Genomic DNA, 21,439 nt, shown 5'->3' on the forward strand with positions numbered 1-21,439 from the left:
GTTCAACAGCTAAAATATATTAAGCAGTCGATATTTCAGAAAACTTTAATAGGTTTTCCTGAAAGGTACTAGCTAAGCAGTAATACAGATTTTGAGCATATATGACTGTAAGTAAGTGCATATTTGTCTGTTTGTCCCATTAGTATATATCAAAATCCTTTACTGAAGTGTGTGAACACTTATTATGTAAAATGAGTTTGCCTGGTCAGCAAAATCCTGGGCAGTAAATTACATATTGAGAGACCTAAACATTTAAATCCCTACTGGGAGTATATCTTCTTTTTCCATATCCTCTTTTAATTCAGTTCAAAATATCTCTATATTTTGCCAACTTAAGTGATACTGTGCTTTCTTTTGCTTTCTGCTCAAACAGTTGTAAGTTCTCTATATCCTGCTTATATATTTAAAATTAGTTTCAATATGCTTTCTGCACGAGATACATCTAGACATTATTATATACTTACAGGTAATGGCTTATAAAAGCTTATAGCTATACAGTTTGCATTTGACATGCTGCTAGCAGAATCTCCGGGATTTATACTTATTTGGGGAGGTGGGGGTTACAGCTCAGCACAGTCTGTATGTTAAAGCAAACACAAATCCTGGCATGCCATGCAATATGCCAGGGTTTGCCTATCTGAGTTAGGATTGAATTGTCAGCTTCTCACTGATTTTCTCTTCTTTTTCCATTATGAGTACACCATAAAATGTGGCAATCAGGTTTTTATTTATTTATTTTCACGTGTTCCTGTAGGAAACATTTTGGTGCATGGAAAGATATGGGACAAAACATTCCAAGCTTTTTCCTGCCTGGTCATTCCTGTTATCTTGTATCACCTTTGCAGGGCATGCAAATAGAGTACATTGCTCTAATACTCAGCTCATGACCAGTGACGTAAGCCGTGAGTATTCAATTGAAATTGATTGTCCTATTCTGGTGTAAAAGTGATGCAAGCAATAAATGCAGCGTGCTCACACGTTCCAGGCCTATGGCTTTAGGGTCTAACCCTGATATTCTCATTCCAACCAAACTCATATGTAAAGCAAACATTTTGACTACTTACTTGTATATCCTGAGCATTTGTTTTCACACAAGATACTCGTGCAACTGCTTTCAACATATGGTAACGTAAGTGGGCTCATGGTTCACTGGAACTAGAAGTCAGGGCAGAGCTGAGTTTGCACCAGAGACTTGCTGCCATGTCCACAATGTATTATTTTAAACAAACTCTTTGTATTCTTGTAATTTAAAGAGACTAATACATTACAAGTACTGGAAATGTATCTTTTTGGATGGTTCATAGGATGATTCCTATTTACAGTCTTGAAAAGCATTATCCAGGTGGAAAGCTCGATATGTACCAGATTTCATACTATACACAGTTCTAAAGAGAATTATGACCGTCAGGAAACAGGTAGAAATAATGATGCAGTCTTTAATTACCAGCATTATTAAATGCTCAGGCAGACTGTGGCTGGAAGCCACCCACTGTGCTGAAGAGGGGACAAGCGAAGTGGCTGGTGAAGTGCCTCCAGCACCATAACTCCTCTGCATGCTCTCTGCAGCAGCTCGCCTGGTGTGGTACCTGGCCTGCTGCTTCTCCTTCAAGGTCTTCCCACTCTGACTGTGGCTTGCCATGAAAGAATTTCAGATATTTTTTCAAAAAAATCTTCTGCTATGATTGTGTTAACCTGCAATCAGATCAGTGGAGACAGAGGGAACACCTACCAAAGACAAAAAAAAAGGTGCCTCAGAACTCACTAGCAGCTGCACAACCAAAAGAAATATTTTTCCAGTACTACCCTCATAAAATGCGCTTCGTATCAATGTACTCTGAATGCCTCCAGGTTGTTAGAATAGCTTTCTCTTCATCTTTTGTTGTTGCTTATTCTTTTCTATGCGAATGCAAGAATTTTGAAGAGAGCTTGAACTGTTGCATTTGGTCAGGAGCTATTGAAGAATTTAATTGCTTTAATAGTGCAATATGCAAATTGGTTTTCTTTCTGACTTTCCTTGTGGTGTTTTAGGAAAATGATGACTGCAGAAGCAGGTGACAGAGGTGAGGAAAGTAAACAAAAGGTGAAAAGTAAGTAACCAGATAAAAGTTTTTTAAAAAAATATTTTGCAAAAAATAATTTAAAAGATAACGGGCACATTGACATCAGCAAAAACAAAGAAGAGTTAAAAATGAAATGCACTTCTTACTGAACGCTATGGCATTTTAATATTATCTTTGGGATTTGTGTCATTCTACCCGCCGTGCCTGCCAATAGCGAACAGTATTCCCAGTCCTGACTATTCAAAGAGCATGACTCAGGCCCCCAAAATCAGGCAATATAAGAACGCGTTTCTTTCAAAAGAAAAAGAGGCACACCTCTGTCTACCTGTTAGCTTCTCCTTGGCTTTCTCCCTCCCACCAGCAACATTTGGACTTGCTGGAAAGCCTAAAGAAAATCTAAAACATAATCAAACCCAAATTTGACCGCTACAGAGGTTTCAAATACACTGTGTTACTGTGAGTTTTATGGAAAAACAGCAACTGTGCAAAGGAGATTACTAATGCCCTCCCTAAGGGAAAGGCAAGCAGAGCCCAACCATTACCCATCCTTTTTGGCAGCCTTTAATTAGCCAATCAGCATGTGCTTATTAGTCATTAGTCAGCATGCTGATAGCTCTGGACCATCTACAGTGTGTCAGCTCTTGCCTGGCCAGCAACCCAGAAAAAAATAGATAGGAAGTGGGATGGGATTTGAGCTTGTTTTGGGGGTGGACTAACTGGATATGGAAGGGAACCAGGACATTTCTGAGAAAAAGGAGAGTTACAGGAGTGTGAAGGAGCTGCGCTCATGGCAAGGAAGGAGAGGGACATAAGTTATAACCGCGCCAGAAATCCGGCATCTTCATCCTGTTGTAGGCTAGCTTCTCAAACATTCCCTTACAGTTTGGAGGACCAGAAATTCTCTGCTCTTTTTGCTGTTGGTTAAGTTGAACTGGTTCCCATAACGGACTCACTGCAGGAGGTAGTACCTGAAGAAAAGATCAGGTGTTGTGAAAGTCACCGTAAATTAGTGCAGACACTGGTTTTTATGTCCTACTTTAGAAGCAGTCATCTTCCTTTCCTAATCTGAAACAAGTGTTATAAGAAAGCTCCTGAGCATCTGGGTAAGATACCCATTCAGTCACCCCATCTCACTTTTGTCAGCACAAAACCAAATTTCTAGAATAGAATACTGAAAGAAATAGAAAAATCCATTTTAAATATTTTGGACTAGATTCACTCCTCGCTTATTTGCAATGAGCTGGGCATAATACTTAGGAACTAATTTTGGTTAGAACAGTTACATCTAAATAGAAAAATTTAGACATATAATGAAATGCAATGTAGTTACCATGTTTTAAGTGCTTAATTATGAGCCCAGCTGTCTTGTCTTGCCAGGTGCTTGCTCTCGGCCAACTGAATTGCAAGAATAAAATGTATTAGTTTGAATCTCAGGAGTATGTCTGTGGAACACCTAGCAGGAACTATCACATCACAAAAAAATTATGAAAACATCATGGCAATTGCAGTATGTAAATTAAAGCTGCAGCTACTACAAGGCAATAGTACCTGCAGTTCTTACTGAACTTATTACCAAGTATGAAATCTGTAACTAGTATGAATTCTTGTGCTGTAACAAATGTTCTCCAATAGTTTGTTCTTCTCTATATTTTTTCCTACAAGAGTGGTCATGTATAACTGTCTAAACATAGTGCTCTATCACCTACTGGAAGGCAATTTTATTTCTTCTGGGTTATTTTCCCAGGAAAACCAAGATGTTCGTGGATTTGGGATGTTAAGGAGTCTCCCCTCAACATGCACTTGGGCTGTGCCTGCAGTTTGAGTACCAGGGCAAACCTGGCAGGTGATTGCCTCACCTCAGGAGCAGTGGGAGACAGTGGTGAGTCCTACTTGCTTGGGACTTTCCCACCAGCTATGGTGTGTAAGTATGCAAAGGATAAAATGGGAGAAACAGGTAAAACAGGTGGCAAATGGGTACTGTGGCAATTTCAGCCTTGGATGCATCTCTCGGCTTGCCCAAGAGATGCTGGGGTCGTGGGGTCTCCTTCAGCTTGTGGCTGACAGCTTGCACTTCCTAGCCCCTTCCTGACCGCAGCTTTTGTGCTGTGAGGCACAATTTTACATGTGTACTGGGCCAAAAGATCCCCGTGGTGTTTTTCTCTCCCGCATATTCCAGTGCTCATTAATTGTCATTGCTCCAGAACCGACCAGATATACTAATGGAAAAGCACTTTACAAGCAGATAGGGAAAATTATTCCTGTTAGGCTTATTAAAAACATTTAAGGGAGGATACAATTTTAGTAAATGATGCCAGCTTTTCTGAGCTCTTTTGTATTCAGGATTTTGTTCTGCAGCTTTCACTATGACATCTAATTACCGATCTTATAAGAAGTCGTATAATAGGACCCTGTTAAACACCTGTTTAATTCTAAAGGCTCTGTCCTTGTTACAGAATGCTGTCTTTTCTTTAGTCTTGTATCTTTTATGCTTCTGCCCAGAATTCCTGCATTCTTCTTCAATGTCTGTTAGAATAGCTGAAGAAAAACAGCCCCAGGTCACAGGAGGAAAGGAGCATGATCCCCAGAGCCAGGCGTGTGGCTTGCCCCTTCGCTGTCCACAGCGTTTTTTGAAACTCAGGTCAGTCGGGTGCACACCTGTCACAGGGAGACCATCACCTCCCTGAAGTGAGGACAAGCACAAAATCCTCACAGACCTCAGGGGGTGGCGGTGGGTTTATTGCTGTTGCCCTCAGAGGCTGTGTAGCCAAGAACCACTCCCGTGGGCTGTTTGGTTTGGAGCCCTGCCTTTTCAGCCTCTCCACCACTGCTGGGAAATGTGAAATTCGCCCAAGGAGTTGTTGCTGGACGTGGCTAAGTGGCATTTCTACATTTGCACAATGAAAGCACATGAAATACCGAAGCACCTCGTTTTGGTAGCAGCAGAGCTTGCACGTCCCCCTCTGCGCAATGCCTGCACGGGGCTTTTTTGCCCGTAGCTCCCTGCTTTGCTGTGCGCTGCCTGGCCCCTGCTGGGCTCTTGGGGAACGGCACCCGCTGGGGCATGGGGGAAGTCGGGGGGATGCTACAGCTCTGAAGGCTCCTTTTTTTCTTTTTTTTTTTTTTCCTAGTGCATGACAGGTTGAGATGTCTTTGCTTTGGTCCCGCTCCGTGGTCCTCACTCTACTGAGGGCAGGAATGGGCAGGAGAGGGGCAGCCTGCAAAACCTGCCCCCTGCTTGGCTGTGCATGGTAAGTAAAATCGTAGCGATGTAGCATATACGGGGATAAGAACGGCTTGTCTTCTGCTTCTGTTTTTTCTGAGCAGAGGAGCTGGCTTTGAAGTAAAGTCTTGTAAAACTAGAATTTCGGACAGTGAATTTGTACACGTGCATCAAATTCCAGTGGTTAAAACAAAACCATTTTTCTGCAGTGGCAAGCCTGGTATATCATTCCAGCAGTGTGTAGCTGTGGTGGCGATATGTTCTCTGAGCTCTTTTTGGGGTGGGACATAAGGAGTCATGCTGTAATACCTCCAGTAATAATTTAGTGCAATAATTTCACAATTAAATAGACATTCAAAATGTACAGTAGTGTTCTGCCCTTGTTGCTAGCACATGTACCAGCATCATATTTGCATGGTGCCTCAATTTCTGCAGGCACTACACAGGTGTTTGTCAGAGATTTTCATTTGTAGTATTTAGATCCATGTTTAAATACTGTAAATGTAAATATTTGAAAAGTAAAAATAACTCAGGAAGTCATAAGACATTGCTTGTAGAATACTTTAAATACTGTCTGTTGTGTAAGAAGAAGAAATACAGCTTTTGCTCTCTCATTTTTTTTCCAGATATTTTCTTGTTTGTTGTTTGCTTCCTGTTGATGTATTAAAGATGTTTCTTATTTATGAGCTCCATTGTGAAGCTTCACATAAGAGCATCAACTTAAGGATAACAGTCTACACTGGCTAAAGCATTAGCTTTACTGCCCTTTCCTCTTGGGAATTGTCTCTGGCTCCTTTAGGAGACACTTCTAATTCTTCATAATCTAGAGGCTGCTACTTTAAAAATTTATGTGTTTTTTCTTGGGACTCAACAAGCTCTTCTATCCCATCAAGCCACTAATTGGCAGCACCAACCGACTCATTGATGAGAAATAAGGGTAAACCACAAAGAAATTGACTGGGGTTTGTTTGTTTGTTGGTTGCTTTTCATCTTCATCAGCAATAAACCTTCAAAACACCTCTGCAGTTACACAAAAGATTTAGGAGTTATACAGAAGTAGAATAGTTAATGGAAAAAAATATTTATAGGATATCCAGATTAATAAATACAGAGTTGTTTGTATGCTGCTTTGTGATAAGTACAAAAAGCTTGTTTTATGCCAGGTGAACTTTGTACCAGGATATTTGGAGTACATAAATCTGAGGAACTGCAAGCAAGTAGTTCATGACTGTTCCTGAAGTTTTAACAAGTAAGAAAAGTCTTGATGCATGCAAAAGCTTGTGATTGATTAAAAAATTAGCCTAACCAAACCTTTAAGGCTTTGTAGCGCATATTGATTGAAATAGATGGATGATAAAATTAGTAATGCAATGCAAACAGGAAATAAGATTGATTGTATCAAATTAGTGTGTTACACTTTCTACAAATCATCCCAGTGGCTTAACGAGATCGCAAGGCATTTTGACACCTCGTCCAATGCCTTTAGATCAAAGGAAAGTGAATTAATAGCTATTGACTGGAATTGTACAGTTGGCTGCTTCACCAGTTCTAAAGTTTGGCTGATGTAATCTAATGATTTATATCAATACCTCTGAGAAAGCAGTGTGGTTAATTTCAGTATCCCAGTGATAACTTGGTAGAGAAAAATCACTTCATTAGATTCTAAATTGCATTAAAAATATTATTTTTGTATTTGTGTAGCTATGGGGGGGAGGGTGTACACACATGTATACAATATTGGGTTTAATTAGATATTGAGCCAAAAGAGCAGGTTCTGTGTTCAAAAGCTTGCTCATTTTTTCTTACTGTGCTGGTTGGCTTAATAAAAGAGATTAGCTAGGAAAACACTAATACCACTAATAATTCCTTGAATTCTCTTACACATCAAATGGTATGCATTTCTTAAAAGAAAAAATAAAAAGTCTACCAAAATGATAAGAAGAAACTACTTATTCCTCTTTCACAGAGGAATTATTTTGTACTTAAAAATACTAAATATTTAGTGACAGGCTTATCTTCTTGCACTTGGGGCCAAGATTTGTATCAGCTGATATCACTACAAATTAATAGGCTAGTCTATTCATCAGTGAAGTTAACAGTTAATTATCTGACCATTACTATATCGGGTTAAATTTAGACTTCATTTGCAGGTATTCATCACTACTGAAGAGTAATAAAAAAGGGAAAACTGATAGATGATTTTGTAGCCTCTATTTTGGGTCACATGGAACAGATCCAACCATTGAGCAACGTATGTTCCACTCGTGTAACACCTTGGAAAAGCTCTACCTTGGAAAGCTCTACCAAGCAAATAAGATGCTCTTTGTTTCAACAATCTCTTTGAATGGCCTCAAACTGCGTTAGCCCAGAGTGGTACAGCTCACTGCACTGCACGTACCAGCTCATGGGACTTCTTTATGACACCAGTAATTTTATTATGATTTCCTGAAGAGAATCTAATCAAAAAGTATTTTTCACTCTAATGATATCTGTAGCTTGTGGATATCACCATGTTCAGTAATTTCTAGGCATGATATGTTCTTTTCAATTAGATTTTAAAGGATTAAAGTCCTGAAATACTCTTATCGTTTACATTTTGAGTCGTTTCAGAGAGGGTATTTCCTGCAAACCATCTGACTTTCTAAGCTGACCCACTGAAGCCAGTTGTCAACTTAGAGTTGCTCTTTGACAACCAGTGTTAATATGCATGGTTTCTGCAAGAAGTCCTTCTTTTTTTCCAAAGAAACATCTACCAAGCATGGGAGTGGCACGCTTCTCCCAGCTGCAGATTGCAGCAGTGGTAAATGAATATTTATCAGCCCTCCATCGACGCAGGGCTGAACATGAAGTGTTTTGTTTAAATCTGAATTTGGGGTAGGTCAGATTTTGTTTCAGAATGTTGCCTTGGGGTAACTTTTCTCACCTTCTTTCTTCCACAGAATTACAAAAATAGTAACAGAGGCAGTAGAAAGGCAAGGAACTGGAGGAAGCCTGCCCAAATGGACCACCACTGCCTTGTTTCAATCAGTGCTGAATTACTGAGTAGTCATGACTAACATGTGATTCACACTGACAGGAAGACCTGCTCACAGCTGGCAGAGTTTTCGTTGGGGTAAGTGCACGTTCTCGATTCATCAGAAAAGCATTCAGGTCAGTTTTTGAGGCATGGCTAAAGAACTGACCCATTTTTATCCTATCTACACTGGTTCATTTGTATCCTACAGCAAGCTTGCCTGAACTGAAGTTGAAGTATCAGCTGCAGTTTGCATCTAGATAATCTGTTCACACATTTCAGTAGCAGCAGCCTTTATAAAATAGGGTGGCTTTGTTTTTTTTTGTTGGTTAATTGGTTGATTTGCTGGTTTGTTCTTGGCCTTTTTTTTTTTTTAAACTTGTTTTGCTATTCTACACATGGTCTGAGGAAGAGATCAGAGAATCCAAATAGAACATGAATATCATTAATAGGTAGAAATCAATAGAAAAGCTGATGGACCTCAGTACAATTATCCTGAGTGTCAGAGTAGTCATATGCCTCCAGTTGTGGTGTTTTTTGATTTTTTTATTTTTATAATAATTCAAACAAGCCTGGTAAACTTGCAAAATCTGGTGAGGCTTTGAAATTAGAGATGACATCTATGTATCTAACATGTAACAAAAATCTTTGAGTCTTTTGTAGAATTATTTTTCTTTACTAAAATCATGAGCACTAAGAAATTGTATAATTCTCAAGAAATGTCCATAAGCATGCAAAATAATCTGCCATTTCATAGGTCTCCGCTTTGATTTCTGCTAAGGCTTGTCTTTATCTTGAAGTCATGAGATAAGATATCCCTTCCAAACCTTATCTTGCATGTTACAGTAAAGCTGTGTGTTCTGAATTCAGTATAAAGGTAGCATCTCCTGTGGTCTAGTTAGGTATTATATAAAGAAACTTCTTATTGTTATTTACTTCTTCTTTTCCTTTTCATTATAGGGTCTGTTGTGCTTTTCTATGGGAAATAGTAAACAGCAATTTCTTATCTGCCTGCTCTGTTCTGTGCACAATTTTAGGTTTCTGTTCTTTCTTTTCTAATAGCTCCATTTCTTCAATATTAGGCTGTTCCAGCTCTGTGCCATTTTTTCCCCTTCTCTCTGTTTTCTCCATGAGGGGGTTGTTAGTTTTAGGATGGAATAATCAACGATATCTTAAAAGTGGCTACAGTACTTCAGGCATGTCAGTGTATTGATAATACATCTGTAGATTAACTATAGTTGTCTTTTATTTACTCATTCTGCATACCAGTATTTGAAAGTCTCCAAAAACACCCGCATGTTGAACAGACATTTTAATTGAGCTATTCAGTCCTATTGTCCTTTATATATTAAATATATATAAAATAAACATAAAATCCTGTAAGCTTTGCAAGCAATTTAGTTCTTCCTTCTGACTGACTGCATGTTCAATAATCTCAACTGAATTATTTGTTCTATAAATCTGTCTGTCTGGGAAGTAGAGTGAAGGTATCAGTCATGTCCAGTTTGAGCATGGACAAATAAATGTCATGAGAACTGCTTTGGGTGGTTCTGGCTTTTTCCATGAGATTAAAGTGTCTTGTATCTAAAAAGAAATTTACACAGATTAAATTTGCCTGAACAATGTATTGGAATATTAAGTTACATGTATGTATTTGTGTATATATCTCTATATATAGATACATATGATAGTTTTAAGCACTGTTCTACTTCAAATACTGCGGTTTTATTGGGGAAATAATTACAACAGATCATAATTCTGTTGGTGACATCCCTTAAGTGTAATTTAACAGTGAACAAGAACCCCAAAATTCTCAAAGGTAAGATCGTATCACATAGACTTTTATTTTCTATTTTAGAAAACCTTTCATTACAAGGTAAAATTTGAAAAAGATGATATTATTTTTACTACTATGCAGTGGTTTTCATACTTAATGTTACCTATAAAATTACCTGCTGTATAGCAAAGACTTCAAGAACTAAGAATTATTTTTTTTCCCATTTGCTATATGCATGAGCATAGGAGCAGCAGAATGTAAAGAAAAAGAGGAAAAAAAGGTTTCACAGCTCAAACAGGCTTTGCTCACTTGACTGACACTCAGAGATGACTTTACAAAGTGACTGAGAATCTTTGAAGTGTCTTCTCATGACTCTTGTAGCATTGAGTCTTTGGGGATGGGGGAAATGGATACTATTCGTAGTGACTTGTGTTAAGTTCATCAACACGCCCCTGTAAACATTTCTAACACCGTTTGTGAAATCCGTAGACAGGAAAAAGAAAGGAAAAAAAGGCAAAATCTTATTACTCGTTTTCTGCTACAGAGAATAAAAAAGCTGTACCAATATCCAAAGGGACACCAACAACATTTGTAAAATTCTTTATTCATGCCTATAATACCAACAGAGTCAAAGGCAGAGAATGTGTATCGCTTTCTTTCAAAGACCAGAGTGATGATATGAAATTTAAAGAATGATGAAGATTCAAAGAACAGTTACAGTGCTGCTTGGAGAAACCAAACCTTGTGTGCAATTCCACTCTCTATCAAGCACACACATGAAACCTTAAGTAAATACCAATCAAATATTGCAGAATATCGCTAAAGGCTACAAATTCCAAAGGCAGTCTGATCTACATGCATTAAAATGATTTATTAGATCATATGGACTTCCAAAGGCTGTGGATCTAACCCTAATAGACTGTACTTCTTGATTTCAAATTCCAGTGGCCTTTGCCCTTTTGCATCAACCAGGAGCTTCTTCCAAAAATAATTTCCTGAATGTAAATTCCCGGCTGCAGTGGCTGTTACTTGGTGCATATCGTTCAACGAACTGAACCTTTAATTAGTTAAGAACACACAAAACTTGCAACTTCTCATAATAATGAAGTAAGTCTTCCATATTTTGTTATAAATTTCAGTTGGAAATAATTAACATGGCTCACAGGCTACTTATGTAAGATGACAGAAGAGATTCTTGCTCCTTCTCCTGAGAGGGCTAACGCTTCAAAATTGTTTCTGAACAAGCACCTTTCCAAGAAGCTGTTTCTCATTCTTTACTCACATTAAGAAAAAGGTGAGGAACACCATCCTCTTAACTGTGTCATTATCTGAACATCAAGCAAATATCACAACAGGATGATGTGATAGCTGTGTGTGGTATCCATGGAATAATGTATTGCATTCGCTGTTACAAGTCATTGATTTATTGTCACTCTGGGTATGTTTGGAATAGATTGCTTGAATAATAAGTGTGCAGCAAGTCTTGGAAGTAAATTTAACAATCCATCTGCATTAAATAATATTTGTATTTGTAGCAGATTTCTATCTAGTGTATTTTAAATCAATTCTGTCAAAAGACTATGGAAAATACTTACAAAACGCTTTATTAATTAAAGTCATGATAATAGTTAATTGAGTAGCAAGTTGTTTACAACTGTAAATATGTTGTAGTTGCCTGGGATGTTTCTTTCAGCATAGAAAAAGACGACTGGCAAAACTCAGAGGTTTGGCATTGGACACTAAGGGTATTTGGTTAAAGGATCTTCAAACTTGCGTCTTGTCTCTACCGATGTCAATGAGAATTTTGTCACTTACTTAGGCAAGTGTGAAGTCATCTTTTTCTAATGTGAAGTCTTGGCTCAAGGGGTAATTATGTTAAACTGAAGGGCCAGTTTTCTGATTCTGGCCTCCAGATTGCGTGTGACCTTGCACAAATCAGTTTAGTACTTCCCATCCAGCAGCAATAGGAGTACTAATGGTTAAATAACCTTTACTATTTCACAGAATCATGGAATCATTAAGGTTTGAAAAGACCTCCAAGATCATCTAGTCCAACCATCCAAATCTGTACCAATGAAAGCAGCCACCTGCCTGCCCAGCTGCTGGGCATGCCTGCACCATGCAAAGCAACCCCGTACTGGAACACTGGAGCCAACTGCGGGTGAGCAGACATGGATGAGTCCCTGCTGTCAGTGCAACACGGAGCCATGCAGCACAACAGCAGGGCTGCTAAAGGATGCGTTATAATCTCGTTAGCCTGGTGCCGTACCTCAGCTCGTTCAATCAGAGCTCTCTGTGCAGTACTCCAGTGCATGCCCAGGTTAAGCCTACAGGGTTTGCGAGCTATCCCTCCTGTTCCCTCTCATTGTCCCTCCTTTGCCCACCATTGCATTTTCTTTCTAATTTTCCATTCAGAAGATAGTTAAGAGAACAAAAATTACGATGTGCTAAGATGCTGCGGTGATGAGACCTCTGCAAGCCTGTAAGGAGCTAGATAAAAGGTGGCAAGCGGCAGAGGTTACAGAAATGAAGTTATTTAATTGCTGATATTACGTGGTGCTGTTCGTAGATGAGACAGATAAAAATATTCAATATTCTTGTTCGGCTGAAACTGTTCATTCCAGTTCATCCCCTCTGATTGAGACGAAATGAGCCTTGAAATAATGTGTCTGTCTGTCTGTACTATTGACGCCTGCTGAAAAGAATTTGTCAGACCATGTGTTTGTGGGCTCTTGGCTGAGCTACCGGAATGACTCCTCTCGTTCACTAAATGCGGGCTTGTTTTGGTGCTGAGTGACATAAGTTTTGCTGTGGAAGTCACATCCAGTGGCTTGGCTTCTGATCACAGAGTCAGGATTTGACTAACTTTTTCCAGCTAGTGAGATGCTGTGCAGTATCTTGAACTTTGAACTACGTGGGACGAACAATGTTTAATTCAGACATCAAAGAACAGACTTCTTTGCAAAGGAGTCTTTCCAAAGGAGAACTGAAAGTTATTCCAGTTAATAGGAGTTAATTTGCAATATTAAGCTGTGGGGTCATTGGCAGACCACCCAGGACAGGATAGTCTTGCTGGATGTTTTGTGATCCCTTTGTCTCTCGGTGGTTGTTTTACCTTTCCAACTACTTTATCAAACGGGTAAAGTTAACCATGTAACACTGTGCCAAAACAAAGTGCAAGACAGCTCTTAGGTCTGAGATACTAGATCGTAGTAGGTTATTTGTGTACACAACTATATGTACACGTGTTTCCTTGTTCAGACTTGAGACTCCATCCCATACTGATGCAAATGTCTGATACTTCTTGATGGATGTTCCTGAGCCCTGGACTAACACAGCAGCCCTTACCTGATCATAAGCTTTATGCATTGTTTAGACTCATGCATCTTACCCAATTAAATATTTTCAGTCTTTTCAGTTGTTAAACTTTTAGAAATGTTCTTATCAAAACATCTAAAAAAAAAAAAAGCAGTCAAAGCCTCTGTATAGCAAGCTTGTGCTGTCCAAGTCTGTCTTCCAGCTAAAATATTCTTTCCACTGCTGTATTTGAGGTAGGAGTGGAAATCTGGAATTAAAATTAAGTGGAAATTAGGCAGACTGAGACTTAAAAGCAGAACAGTAGGCCATAACCTTAAAAAAGGCTCCTGAGCCATGCACTCATGCTCTGGTGAATCTCTTAGTAAAGTGTAAGCATTATACAGACCATCCGTAACTACCCTTTATTTCAGCTGGAGTGTTCTGTGGTGCTCACGATTCCCTCAAGACAGTTTTTTCCCCCAGGAGAAATTACTTGTACCATGTTAAAGGTTATTCTTTCCTCCAGAAACCGAAGTTAGATCAAGGCAGAGTTAGAGGTATCATGGCCTATGTATACTGTGAATTAAGTCATTTTTTATTTTTTTCTTTGCCATGTGGTTATAGATAATATTTCTAGTTATGAAAAAAAGAAAAATCATTTATTTCACCCCCCATTTTTTTTCTTGCCATTTAATCTGTTTAAATTTCAGTGTGTACAAGAGTTCTGATTTTAAAATTATGCAATTGAAAACCTCTTGATATGTGGTGGAAAGGATATCAAATATTGGACAGTAGCCTTAGATATGACAAGATAATTAAATAATCAGGGTATTGGATAATATCTGCAGATGACAAAATATTTATTATGTACGGCAATCATGAGGACAGTTCTTTGTCAGTAAATTAAACTCTTCTGCAAATGATTTTCTCATTTTAGTGACAGCTGAAGACATTTTGTGACTTTATAAAGGAACGTGTTTGACATTTGTGCAGCAAAAGGTGCTGTTGGTGTATGAGAGAAGAGCACACAGGACTTGATCTCAGCCAACAAGGCAATCTAAGAAAATGAAACCGTCTTCTGCAGCAGCAGCTCTGATCCAGTCCCCCATAAACCTCCCCCAGGGCCGCGTATCCTCAGCACTCTCCTCCTTCAGCCCTCGGTCTTCGCCCTAATGCAGCCTCTCAGGCAGTTTATGCCCCAGCTTCTTTTCAAGCTGTTCTTCTTCTGGCTCATTTCCTATTTGAAAATCCCCTCAGGAGGCAATTCTCCTGCCCGCCTCATTAGCGCACTGCTGGGTTCAGACTGCACCGTAAGTTTGGGGCCCTTTGGATGTCACCCCCTGGGCGTGCTGGGCAGGCAGGTGAGCGGCGCATGAAGTGGAGGACGTCCTTTGTGTGAGGGGACTGCACGCCTGTCAGCAGCTTGTCCTTATGGCTGAATTTCAAAGGGTTTAGGAACTGATCTTCCAGGCAAGGGTTGGGTTTTTGCAATTTTCTATTTCCTGTTTTATCTTAATCTCTTTTGTATTGGAAACCTTAGGACTGATTTTTACTTTGGAGAAGGGAGTGTTATGGGGTGATTGGGTCCTTACATTGCTGGTATTTCTCCGTGTTATTTCCATTTGTATGGCAGTTTATTCATGGCTACTGCTTTGCCTGCTGTTGTCCTCAGGGCTCTTAGTTTTGGGCACATCAGTGGCCATGTTTCGTAGCAAAAAAGCAAAATCACGTTAAATATTATCACAAAAGGAGAATTCTCTGTTTAGAAAGAAGATGGCGTTGTCTGCAGCCTCGCGTCACGAGGAGGCCTCGCGTGACACATCGCAGCGCACATCCCAACCTTTGAGTTTATTTTAGAAGACATCTAAATTTAAAAGATTTACCATTTTCTGTCTGCCCAGCTTCTCAGCTGACTGTAATTCTGGTGTGTGGATTTTCGGTCACAAATCTCTTTTGATCCTCTTTGCAATATTCTAATGCCTCATGCTTGGTTAATCTCCTTGCTGTGCTGCAGGCCTGTGCCGTGTTTGCAGTGTCCTCCAGTGCTTTGAGGGAATTTTCATTTCACTGCTTTTAGAATTTGAGCAAACAAGAACGAAAAGAAGACTTGCATGTAAATTAAGAGTATTTCTCTGCCTGCTCTACTGCCTTATTCACAAAAACGTAAGTAATATTTGGTATTTGCTGTCTTCCTGTGTTATGTTTTCTAGCACTGGGCACAGGGTAAGGACAGTCTGCGTTCTCAGGGAGGTTTGTGTCTCCAAACCACGCCTGAGCAGTGAGGCAGGAGGAAGGCTGGAGCCACGTGTCCATGCTGCATCTCGTGGACAGCTGATGTTCAGGCTCAGGCCTTCCAGCAACGTCATCTCCAGCTTCAGACACAGACAGAAGCAAAAGGTAATGCTGCCCTTCCCCCCAGGCTCCTGGAAGTTTTTATTACTGCTGTTTCAGTTTTCCTTCATGATGAATGTGTAGGGCTGCTCTGGTGATCGAGCGCTTGGCTGCTACACGCACCACAGCAAGAGTCAACATTCGGAGAAGTTTCTTGAAAACAGAAAAATCCTTGTCACTGCTGTGCCACCAAGATGAAGCCGCTGTTTGCCATTCCCTGGGGAGCACAGTTTACTCCTCCGTTAGCGCAAAAACCAGGTAAGGGCTTGCCACCAATGACTCCTCACTAACTGAAATGGTCATCTTCCCTCCGCGGGAAGAAATTCCACTGTTAACAAAGCATTATCTCAAATGACAATTAATACTCAGAAGTATTTCTGTAACATTTCTTGGCTTCCGCTGAATTCCAGCACAGTTCCCGCCTGTGAAAAGCCCCAAGAGCATTCGGAAAGCATTAGTTTTTTTCAGTATAATTGTCTTTGAGTTTTAGAACAACCTGAGAGAATCCAGTATGGTGAAACTGCTTGGCATGAGTCACAAGATACTTGCAAAACAGTCTGGAATTTTCAGTAATTTGTTGTTTTCCTTTCTCTTGAAAGCATTTTTTCTCTTAGTTATGCTTCTGGAGCATATGGTGCATATAAAATGAGGTTCTACATTACAAAAGTATCTCAACCCACCAAGCACTTTTATCTGGCGTGACTAATAATCCAACTGTCAATGAATCCCTGACTTTCTCTTACAGATTTAATGTCCTATATGTAATAAACTGCTTGGCATCAACCTTTTGTCCTAAAGTCTTCTTCCTTAGGCCAGACTCCGGCCCTGCTTTTATCTCGTCATATATAAGCCATGTATTGTAACAGTGCTACAAAAGACAGAACCTAAACCAGACAGCTATGCTTTTCAGTTCTGAATATGCACTGTCTTACCAATGCTAGTGGTAAAACTGCTAAGCGATGGCAGAAGCTGGGAGATGTATAAAAATGATGGAGAATGGATGAGGTTTATTTCAATCAGGCATCAGGTTTCCGACTGGGAAGCAGAAGTAAGGAAAGCAATTTCAGGGCTTATATTACAGAAGGCAGAGGACAAAAGCTTCCTCTTTCCCACTTAATGTTTTTTTTTTGAAAATTTGTCATCCCTGTTCCCCAAAAAACACCAACATATTTTCTTACTGTGGGCTTTTGAACAGTATTTCAATGAGATGTGGTATGATATAATTTCTTCAAAATATTACAGGTTTTCTTAAACAACCAATACCCATTTTGTGAATTAAGTTTTGTTTTTTTAAAGATTTCTCAGATTGTTCTAGACAGACTTCCCAGACTTTCTATTATTTTCTAGATTATCAGCTAACACCTGTGGAAGCAGAAGTACCTAACATCTATTACATTCAATTGACTAAAAAACTGCTGTATAGAAACATAATTTGGTTTATAACCCCTCTTCTGGTTTCTTCAGTTTTTATTGCTGACAATTGTTTTCTCCCATATTAGCACCTATATTTAATACCCACACCTTGTATCTCGTTTGGTGAGGGCACACCACCTTTATAGTTTAACATACTGTTGCAATTAACTTCTTAGCATGTTTATAAGTATCTAGACAAGTTCTAAGAAAATAATGTTGTTTCTTCACAGAAAAGTTTGCAAACATGGTGATGTAAATAGTTCCAAATGTTTTAGCACAGGTGTTCCTGCTGGTGACTGGATAAGATTACGAATCACTGCAGCTCAGCCCTGAGCCTCAAAGACACCGATGCCTACGTGGAAGTGTGAGTACGTACGTAACACCGAGCACATGCTTCAAGTTCTACTGCTGTCTGGGGTGTTTCACCCATTTTTTGGAAAAGAACAGGTCTTTCCCCAAGTATTTCACCACAGTCGCAGTGAAGACTGATGGTAAGTCAGCTATGCTCATGCAGGGCTGAGGATTCATTATAATGTACATGAAGCTCAGTGAACACACTGCTGCCTAGTGCTGTTCTTATTTCAGCTATACCAGTATGCGCATGTTAAGTAACAACAAAAAAGAAGCATCAAATTTGTAGCAGTGGGTTATGTATTATGTTTTTAATGTTAGAGGTATCTTCATGCAGGAAAGTACAATTAGGGTTTACATTTATATTCGCTATTCAAAGTTTAAAACTGTTGAACCATATTTGAGAGCAGGAGGATGGGACGTTCCAAAAATAATCCTGATCTAGAAATCAATGTTGTGCCCTAAGGTTTGGAGCAAACGTGCAATTGCCACTGTGATGTACTTTTGGTAGTAACAGGGTTGAAAACTAGGGCAGCACATTTCTGTGGCCTGTGCTCAGGCTTGCTCCGATCACACTTGTTCCTACTTTTAATCAATGTGGTTGCAATACTTGAAAATATTTTAAGAAATACTAGTTTTAAGAAAGGGCTTTGGTAAATCACAGCTGTATGCAGAACGTAAAAGCAATGCATAATATAAAAGAGACTCAGGAAAAAGAAAAATCTATAGCTGGAACATTTTTCCATCAACAAAGTTTTAATTAAAATAGCCTCCTTTTAACTATGCACGCCACAGAGCATATTATTGCTCTCTCCAGCTCCCTGAAAGGAAGGTGCGGGGAGCTGGGGTCGGCCTCTGCTCACAGGTAACTGGTGACAGGAGCAGAGGGAATGGTTGTGCCAGGGGAGGGTCAGGCTGGGAATTAGGAGAAAATTCCCCTCAGAAAGAGCAGTCAGGCATTGGGACGGGTTGCCCAGGGGGTTGGTGGCATCACCATCCTGGGGGTGTTGAAGGAGAGGCTGGATGTGGTGCTCGGGGACATGGCTTGGTGGTGACGGTGGTAGGGGGTGGTTGGAGCAGATCCTGGCGGTGTCTGCCAACCTCCGTGACTCCCTGACGCCGGGCGGGCTGTGGCGCTGAAGCAGCCCCACTTCACATTTGGTGAGGCGGGTTTGGTTCTCGCACCGTGTCCCCCACCTCAGCACAAGGCCATGCCGGGTGGAGCCGTGCCCCTTGCTGGTGAGCCGGAGGCTCTGGCTGACGAGAACTTCGCCACGGAGCCCTTCAGCACCCCACGGCCCCTTCAAACCCCTCCTCCGCGTCACCCCGCGGGGCCGGGGCTCTCCTCGGCGGCTCCCCGCGACCCTCAGGGCCGGGCGGGGACCCGGGGACACCCGAGAGGGCCCCGGGGACACCGTGTGGGTGCCGGGGACGCTGAGGGGGGAGCGGCCGCTCGCAGCCCGCCCGTGTGAGGCGGAGCCGCCCCCGCTCCCGCCCGCCGCCGGCTGCAGGCGGGGCCCGGCGCCGCCCCGCGCCCGCAGGAGCAGCCCCGCGGCCGCCGGTACGTGTGGGGGGACCGGGGGGGCAGGGGGGACACGGGGCTGGGAGCCCCCGGCACGGCTCTGGGTGGGGCGGGTGAATGAGAAGGGGCCCCCCCGCCCCGGGCTGGAGGCTGAGCACGGGCAGGAGCGGGCTCCCGAGGTCCGGGCTGAGCCCAAGGCGAGCAGCCGGGGTCTGGGCACTGTCCCCAGGGAGCCCCGCCGGGAGCTGCTGAGGGGATTTGGGGCTGGGCGCTTGGGGAGGTGCAGCTCTGCCTTCCCCCGAAGCTTTCCTCTCTCATCCCTGTGCCTGGCTTCCTTCAGTCCTGGCTGCACTCCCTGCAGGTGGAGCTTCCGAGCAGCTCAGCATCCTCGGGTGCTTCACCCCCTTCTTTTACAGCCTCCCTCCGAAGCTTTGCCTGACAGGGGAACTCCATTTGGTCCGGCCGTGTTGATTGAGAAAGCAAGTTTTAACGGATACCCGGCACCCCGTGCTTGTCTGTGTGCAGGGGTGGTGAGTCCGTGACTCTCCCTTGCCCATGGTCTGTCAGACCAGCCCTGATGAACGCCTGCTTGCCTGTGTTCTGGGGGGCACAGCCATCCGGTGCTGAAAAGCCAAGCAGAGAGTGCATTGGAGATGTTTCCTCCACGCTCCAACAGCAGCAGTAGTACCCACGGTTGCATGGGCTAAACAAGAGCAGGTCGTGTCAGGAGTGCTCAGCATCCTCCTCACCTCTTCTCTCCGGGCTGCTCTCCAAGCTGAAAGCAGCCCTGGCAGGCAGGACGCTGTGCCGAAGGCAGGACGGAGGGTTTCAGGACAGGCTGAGCGGGGCACACTTCCACTTTCACGAAATGACAGAGCTACCAAGCACATGGTGCTCTCAGCCTCTCACAAGACTGTTTCCTGGGTGGAAACACACCTGACTGCTGAGAGCTGGACCTAATGGCATGGCTGTTTTCTGAGGTTTTGCGATTTTGATGTACAGGTTCCTTGCTTCACCTTTAATGCTTGCTGCATCAACCATCTTCTTACTGAGAAGCCTTTGGAACCGAGCTAGGGAAGGGAAGAGTGAAAGAAAAGTGCTCCCCAGTCCTGTGCTGCTGCCCCAGTCAGCTACAGGCTGCCTTGGAAGCCTGCAGGAGTTAATCGCTTCTAGCCGGGGCGGGGGGAAGGCTTTAAAATTCCAGCGTGTGCTGTGAGATAGCCAGGAGACTTTCACTGATGCGCTAATCCTGCCGGCACAGCGGTTGTTTGCCTCTCCGGCACGCAGCCCCTCCAATCTGCAGCTCTTATCTCGTGTCGGCAGCAACACCAGGGAGAGGGAACGGCGCTGTGAGGGACGAGGCTCTGTGCTTGCTCGTCATTGCCTGCGTTGTTTTGGTGTATTTGGGTATTTCAGTGATTGCCTGGGGGAGCTGAGTCTTGGCAATCGTCTTAAAATAGCATTTTAACTTTCTTCTCCTATGATTAGAAAGAGACTTCCTCATAGACGCGTGTCCGTGCCTCTGCTCTGTAGGATCTGCGGGAAGCTGGGTGTTAAGGAGAGGCACAACCATGAACCTGCTGGGCTGGCACATTTTGGGAGGGCCCGCTGGGGGCTGCTCTGCACAGGGGAGCCTCTGAACCCCACGGCGCTGGTGGGGGTGCCCTCGTGTTGGTGTTGTGTCCTCGTGCCTTACCATTTCGTGTGGTAAGGCGCAGCCCAGAGGTACCTGGGTGCCCCGAGTGCTGCTCGGTTTACCTCTGCTGTTAACACCTTGGGTCACCTGTCAGCCAGCGTGGGTGGCTCTGATTTTCCCCGTGGTGTGCTTGTCTGGCGTGCTTCCCACGTCAGCCTGAGAAAAAGAGTTTGTAATCTCAGTGGAAATACAGGGAAATTTTGTTCCCTTTGTGTTTAATTTTTCAGATTGTTTTTAGAATAAAAAAATACTTGCTATTTCTGAAAGGCTGAGAAATGCTGTTGGGGCTAGCTGCACATCCAGCTGGCACACATAACCACTGGCTGGGTACTTCTGCCATGTACATCTTGTGGGTAGTTTTGGAGGCCCCGCTGCTAGTTTTTGCTATTGTCAGTGGGGAGGAGAACTTGTGCTGAACAGTTTCTAACATTCCTATCCCTACTCTGCAACATCAATATTACACATAAATTTCAAACTCCTCTCTCCGTCAGCCCAGGAAACTGTGCTGCTGCTTTTTCATAGCCCAGGAAAGCAGGAGGCTTCATTTTGGCTGGCTTTATTACGACAGAGTAATGCAATTCCCCTGCTAATGACAGCGCCGATTGTCCGACCGTTCTCCCTTTGTGCTTGGATGATGAACGGTCCAGGTCTCAGCATCTGTCTTGGAGATGGAGAAAATCAGAGAGGACTTTTAAGCTC

General features: G+C 42.3%; 1 protein-coding gene across 25 annotated transcripts in view; it reads left to right on the forward strand.

Annotated features, from left to right (window-relative positions):
- LOC101801054 (uncharacterized) overlaps positions 1 to 21,439 on the forward strand; it is a 31,565-nt gene that overhangs the window by 5,731 nt on the left and 4,395 nt on the right. For 10 of the 25 annotated variants that reach the window (XR_011810485.1, XR_011810479.1, XR_011810487.1 and 7 more), the window contains 10 exons: positions 846 to 902; positions 2,029 to 2,087; positions 3,805 to 3,939; positions 4,560 to 4,698; positions 5,189 to 5,308; positions 6,444 to 6,529; positions 8,220 to 8,392; positions 15,578 to 15,764; positions 15,843 to 16,016; positions 17,447 to 17,535. Coding sequence is in view for 3 of the 25 variants with exons in the window: in XM_072040513.1 (XP_071896614.1) it covers positions 2,033 to 2,087; positions 3,805 to 3,939; positions 4,560 to 4,698; positions 5,189 to 5,195 (336 nt within the window). In the remaining 22 variants the exon portion in view is untranslated. Of the gene's footprint in view, positions 1 to 754; positions 903 to 2,028; positions 2,088 to 3,804; positions 3,940 to 4,559; positions 4,699 to 5,188; positions 5,309 to 6,443; positions 6,530 to 8,219; positions 8,393 to 11,015; positions 11,178 to 12,074; positions 12,232 to 15,577; positions 15,765 to 15,842; positions 16,017 to 17,446; positions 17,544 to 21,439 lie in introns of all 25 variants that reach the window. The other 15 variants (XR_011810480.1, XR_011810489.1, XR_011810493.1 and 12 more) reach the window with 12 other exon arrangements.

The sequence above is a fragment of the Anas platyrhynchos genome, chromosome 7 (genome assembly GCF_047663525.1).
Source record: "Anas platyrhynchos isolate ZD024472 breed Pekin duck chromosome 7, IASCAAS_PekinDuck_T2T, whole genome shotgun sequence".
Taxonomy (NCBI): Eukaryota; Metazoa; Chordata; class Aves; order Anseriformes; family Anatidae; genus Anas; species Anas platyrhynchos.